Below are 6,044 nucleotides of genomic sequence, written 5' to 3' on the forward strand. Positions count from 1 at the left end.
CCCCAACCAGGATGGTAGAGAGACCTGTAGATAGGTAAGGGCCGAGATGGCCAGGTGTCTGCTGGGCAAGTCTAATTGTGCCGCTTCATGGTATGTGTGGATATGGCAGTGCCTGAGGGTGGTATTGCCTATGACAGTGGGAAGTGTCACCAGAAAAAGCCTGTCCTCCAGAGCATGTGGGCCTCAGCTCCCTGGGGTGCCACCTCTGTAAGATGGGGTTAGAGTACACCCCCAGGCCTGCTGTGAAGAATGAAGCAGGTTGTATAGGGCACTCAGCAAATGTTCTAAACCCAGCTCTGGTGGCGGCTCTGCCACCAGCAGCCAGTGCAGCTGTCACTGGCCCCAGCAGTCAGAGAGTAGGCCCTGCCCCTCTGTGAGCTTGTTTCTCTCGCCCTAGCACCTAAGTAAGCAAGCTACTTGTCCTCGGAAGCCCTGTTTTCCTCAGCTGCAGTCAGGGCTAGTCCAGGACAGGTGCTCCCTCTGCTCTGAAGTTCAGGTACCCTGTCCCTCCAAGGCTGTGCTAGCATACAGGGGTGTGCACCCTAATGCCCCCCAGGGATAGAGGCCAGGTCCTGCTGGCCAGTCCCCTCTCCGGGCCTCTAGCTTGATGGCCCTTGCTGTGCCCTTTGCTGCTGCCGCCACTTGGGCTTGAGCCATCCCCTCCTGTCACTGAAGTTAAGACTCCAGGTTGTTCTGTCCTTAACTGTCCCACTCAAGCCCCCTGGTACCCACCAAGTCACACTCTGGGCTGCTGGGGGATACTCAGTGCAGGCTTCTCTGTCCATGTCTCCACCTGGGGCAGCCCATGCCTCCTCAGGGTTCTGTGGTGAGCCGGGACTTGGTTACTGGCTGCTGACCAAAGTGAGGGAGAGAGGGAGGGAGGTGGAGGGAGGGAAAACCTCCCATTCTTAGCTTTTGCCTTCAGGCCTCCTCAGTGTGGAGAGCACAGCTACAGGAAGGGAAACTGCAACTTTTCTATCCTCTTCTCAAAAACAATTGTCACATTTTGCAGTTTAACATTCCAGAAAGCACCCGGAGGGTCTGCAGAAAGCAGCAGGAACCCGGGCAGGGTGGGTAAGGGTGGGGGCAGGTGCCCGGAATCTGGGACAGAAGTGCAGCAGAGCCCCCAGATTTGGGGCTCTACCAGGCCCAGTTTGATGCCAACTATGCCCCCCATGCCTGCCCAGATGGGACAGCCTGGTCTTCAGGGCCAGCACCTCCTGCAGCTTGCTGTCTCTCAGGTGGTGAGAGGGTCTCCAGGTTTTATTTGACTTTTCTCAGCTCTGACCTGTTCCCCAGGCAGGCCCATCTGGCTTTACCTTCCCCTGGCTGGAGGGAGAATTACTGGAATTGGGCTCAGAGAGGCTGGGCTGTGCAGGCCCCCAGGCTTTGTCCAGGGGAGCTGGAAGGGAATTGCCTTTTTGTCTGGCTCTCCAAAGTGACAGACCTGGCCCTCACTCTGCCCCAGGGCTCCAGGCTCTGAGTTGCAGTCCTGTTCCCACACAAGCTGGGTAACACCAGGGCTGGCTAGGCATCTTCCTTGACCCCCCAGAGAGAGGCCGCAAAACATTCTTGACATTCTTTCAGAAGAAAAGGGGGGAAACGCGTGAATTTGGGGGTTGCCACTTCATACAAATTGCAATCTAATCGTTTTTACAAGAACACACTTGCAGTAAGAAAAGGAGCCCAGGAGGAGGGGATGAAGGGACAAACAGCTGGTTTTGTCCCCATCCCCCGAAAGTTGAGGACTATTGTCATGAGCTCTCCCTCCACTCGGAGTAGAGGAGCCAGCTTTCTAGTTGAATCGGGGCAGGGGAGGGGAGGGGGGAGGCTGCCAGGGGCCTACCGTGCCATTTCTGTTTGTTTTCCCAAATCAAAGCCCCAGCAGGGCTCCGATGGCACTGCTGGACTGCTATTGCAAGGGCAGGGCCATTTCCCAGAGCCTGGTGCGTCAGTTTACGCTCTGAACTTAACCTCACAACAGAGCTTTGAGGGTCTCAGGCTTCGAGGCAAAAGAAAGTGTATCTTTTTATTGGCCCATTTACAGTGTGTGTGGCCATTTCAGAGGCTAGGCAGGGCTGGCCGATGGGACTCACTCTGGCCTTGTCTTGGCCCCCAGTGGCTGGTGCTTGCTTGGGCCTTTGGCTTTTCCTTACAGCACGGGGATTCTCTGGACTGGTTCACATCAGCCACCACCATGCCAGCTTGGGTGCTAGGCTAGGGGCCCAAGAGGGCAGCTTGTTCAGGGTGTGCCCAACTGCTGCCCCTCTCCTTCCCTTAGAACCCTGGGACCCTTACGTGCGGGGCAGGCAGAGCCACGTGGGGCTTCACTCCTCCCAACAACACCCCTGCCCTTTCATCTTCTATTTCAAACAAACATGAAATTACTTCTGTAGATTAAAGGGGAGAGCTCCTCAATCATTAAAGCCTCACTAATGGAGGGGGCAGGGCCCCCAAAACTGGAGAGAGAGAACTGTGGAACAAAACAGCCCCTGTGTTATGTACATGAGCATCCCTGCTGGGGGCTGGTGGCCTATCTGGGAAGGCAGTGATCTCCAGGTATTGCTGATGCTGGGAGCCCCCAGTTCCCACAGGCACGTCAGCCTCCCTGGAGCCTAAATTGCCACCAGAGAGCCTGCCCCGAGTGGACAGGCAGGAGTGCAGGCAATTAGGGAACATGGCAGCTCTGTTGAGAAGGGGCATGGAAGGCAAGCCTAGATGAGTTGGCAGCCCTTGGTTGAAACACTGCTTGAGCATCACTGTAAAGGGTCCACAGCATTGGTTCTCCTGTGATGCCAGAGGATGGCCTGGATCTCGTGGGTGAAGGAGCCTGAGGCACTGAGTCTGAACGGTATCCCTTCACCGTCATTTCCCTATCATTCTGCAGAAACTTAGTACTTCCACCATGCCAGGGATTAGCGGGTGCACTTGATGTTGAGGATAGTTGCTAGGGCCAGAAGGCCCCCCTAGGTAGTTGCTAGGGGTCTGGCATCAGGGCGCAGGGTCTGCCCACTACCGCGGTCACGGAGGGAATTGCACAGTCACAAAGCAATTGTTCTTTTCAGTAATCTGCTCTCGGCCACCGGGTGGAGTGAGGGCGGGGGCAGTAGGCTAGAGCCCAGCAGGCTGGGGGCTGTGATCACAGAGGCGTGCTAGCCCCGGGCTGGGGGCCAGCCAGGCCAGGAGCACCAGGGACCGGCCCACTAAGCTGCTTTCTCAGCGATTTCTCGGCCCAGACACAAAGGTGTTTACTTGTTTTAACATCTCCTGGGACTCCCCTTCTCCCTTTGTGTGGTCTTTATCCCCAATGAGGTTTGAGCCCCAGATTACAGGCAGGAATTAAGGCATTGGACTCAGGCAGCTCAGAACTGCATGACCTGCAAGATCAAGGAGTATAAAGTAACCAAGTGTGTGTGAGGGAGGGGGCCCTTCAGCAAGGCCTATTCATGGTATGAGAAGGGGCGGTGGGCAGCCTGCATGCAGGTGTGGCGGGGGTTGTGGGTGGGTGTGGGGCTGTGACACTGGGGGTGGGGAGGGCCGGGGCTCGGTAGAAGCTGCAACATCTCCCTACCCTGGGGAGTCTATCTCCAGCAGGGCAAAGGAGCTGTGGGCATCTCCCAAAGAGCCAGTGCCAACCTGTGGGTTAATGAACTCTTCAGTGGGAGAAGGGAGCCACTATTCTGCCCTTCTCCTCCCCAGTGGGCAGCTGATCATGCACTTGGGCAGTGACTTCCCTCCGGGGGCTGGAGTGCTGGATGTCATGTATGAGTCCCCTTCCACACTGCTATCCTGTGGCTACGACACCTATGTTCGCTACTGGGATCTCCGCACCAGTGCCCGGTGAGTGTGCTGTGCAGGGAGGACGGGGGAGGGGAGCACTGGATTGGCCCACATGATTCCCACCCCCCACGCAGCCTCCTTGTCAGGCTGGGAAGGAAGTCTAGGTCCTCTCAAGCTTAGACGCCTTCCCTCTGGGGCATCCCAGTCCTCCTACCTGGGAGCCTGCGGACCTCTGGAGCTGCCAGGGTATTGTCCTCAGCATTCTGTTCCAGTCTGCTTTTTAACTACAGAATTGTTTATTCATTTGCAAAGCACAGAGCCCTCCCACATTACCTCACTCCTCAGATGCCCACAGTACGCTGACCTCAATCCTGTTCTCCTAGGTAGGAGGTGGGGACTCAACTGCTGCCTCCCAGGGGCACCTTCTGCACACTAGCAGAAAGCTGGAATTAGAAGCTCAGCATTCCCAGGTAGAATACAGGTGTCCTAAGTGGTCTTATTTATTGCACCAACATCTGTCCTGACCTAGCCCTTCATGACTTTCCCCCGTCATGAAGTCTGTGACCAGCAGCAGAGCACAGAGAGGAAGGCTATTCTACTCTATGGTCTAGGGCTTGGAATGAGAGTCCCCTGCTGGAGGTGGCCTTCTCAGGTAACTGGTTTTGAAAGAATCCTGATGGGGCTGCATCCCATATGGCACTAGTTCAAGTCCCAGCTTCTCCACTTTTGAGCCAGAGCCCAACTTCTGACCTGGGAGAGGATGGGTCAAGTCCTTTGGCCCCTGCACCTGTGTCAGAAACCTGGCAGTAGCTCCTGGCTCCCAGCTTCAGACAGGCCCAGCTATGGCTGTTGTGGCCATTAAGGGAGTAAACCTACAAGATCTGGCTTCCTTCTCTAAAACTTTAAGAAAAAAAAAGTCTAGTGATTCGGCTTCCCTCTTCTCCCAGCCCAGAGTAGCTCCCCACCCCTCCCTAGGACTCCAGGGAAGGCACCCAAGCCACTCCTTGCATCTCTTCTTGGACAGGAAATGTGTCATGGAGTGGGAGGAGCCACATGACAGCACCCTGTACTGCCTGCAAACAGATGGCAACCACCTGCTGGCCACGGGTTCCTCCTACTACGGTGTTGTCCGGCTGTGGGACAGGCGCCAGAGGGCCTGCCTGCATGTAAGTGCTCTGCCCACATCACACCTCTAGGGGGCCAGGACTTGTGCTGTATCAGGGAGTGCGTGCTATGGCCAAGGATGTGCCTGGGGAGGAGGGGGAGAAGGCTAGAATGGCACCTGTCCCTGCTTCCCTGGGTCCAGAGACTGTTTGGAAAACTCATCACCTCTCCTTTCCTCCTTCTAGGCCTTTCCACTAACATCAACTCCATTAAGCAGTCCTGTATACTGCCTGCGTTTCACCACCACACATCTCTATGCTGCGCTGTCTTACAACCTCCACGTCTTGGACTTTCAAAATCCATGACAGGCTCCCCCTTGCCTGTGTGCCAGGGAAGCCAGTTACTCAGGGACCTCTCTCACCTGGAGGTACAGTGACACCTCTGCTGCTGCTGCCCCCCAAGACCTGTGGCCACTATGCACGGGCCCACAAGCTAGAGGGACTGAGTGCTAGGCTGGATCCTGCCACTCTGAATGTACAACTCGACTGGGCGTTGTGCCCCTCTCTGGTTGAACAAGGATTGAGCTGGCAAGGCTCACTCTGCACCCTACCCTTTGTGAGGCGACAGCAGCCTATAGGTAAGGTGAGGCACTCCTGCCTTTCTTGAAGAGGAAGATACCCTGCCAGCACAAGCTCTCTCCTCAGTCAGACCCCACCCTTGGTGGAGCAGATGGGGTATACAGGTCTTTATTCCTGGCACCTAGAAAAGACCAAAGGAATCCACCAGTTCTGAGTGAGTCATTGAGGTGGGCTATGGAAGACATGCTACCAAATGTCCAATTTTGTAGAAAATAAAAACTTGATTGTTCAGATATGGTCCTTTACTGGCTTGACAGTGAGGAGAGACAGATCAAATTCAGGGCTGTGTATGCTGGGCAAAACCCAAGCATGTCTCCTTCCTACCCCTCCTGGAACCTGGGAGGCACAGGGAAAGGATGACAGTGAGTAACAGCACTGTCACCCTAAGGGTCCCTTACCCACTCCATCTTAGGGCGTTCCCCATGAGTCACGGATGCAAGTTAAAGTGACATGAAGGTCTCTGGGAGCCCTGTCCTCCTGGGATCACAGGCTCCTACCCTCTCAAGTGGGGCCTGGGGCCAG

General features: G+C 55.7%; 1 protein-coding gene across 2 annotated transcripts in view; it reads left to right on the forward strand.

The window, feature by feature from the left end:
- The window catches only part of FBXW4 (F-box and WD repeat domain containing 4), a 90,377-nt gene extending 84,624 nt beyond the window's left edge, over positions 1-5,753 (forward strand). For both annotated transcript variants that reach the window (XM_040992271.1, XM_040992270.1), the window contains exons 7-9: positions 3,700-3,840; positions 4,805-4,946; positions 5,130-5,753. In XM_040992271.1, coding sequence (XP_040848205.1) covers positions 3,700-3,840; positions 4,805-4,946; positions 5,130-5,249 — 403 coding nt within the window. In that variant the 3' untranslated portion in view covers positions 5,250-5,753. The remainder of the gene's footprint in view (positions 1-3,699; positions 3,841-4,804; positions 4,947-5,129) is intronic.
- Positions 5,754-6,044: the final 291 nt, after the last annotated feature.

Source organism: Ochotona curzoniae, unplaced genomic scaffold (assembly GCF_017591425.1).
Source record: "Ochotona curzoniae isolate NIBS_2020 unplaced genomic scaffold, NIBS_Ocur_1.0 contig_66, whole genome shotgun sequence".
In the NCBI taxonomy this organism is placed as follows: domain Eukaryota; kingdom Metazoa; phylum Chordata; class Mammalia; order Lagomorpha; family Ochotonidae; genus Ochotona; species Ochotona curzoniae.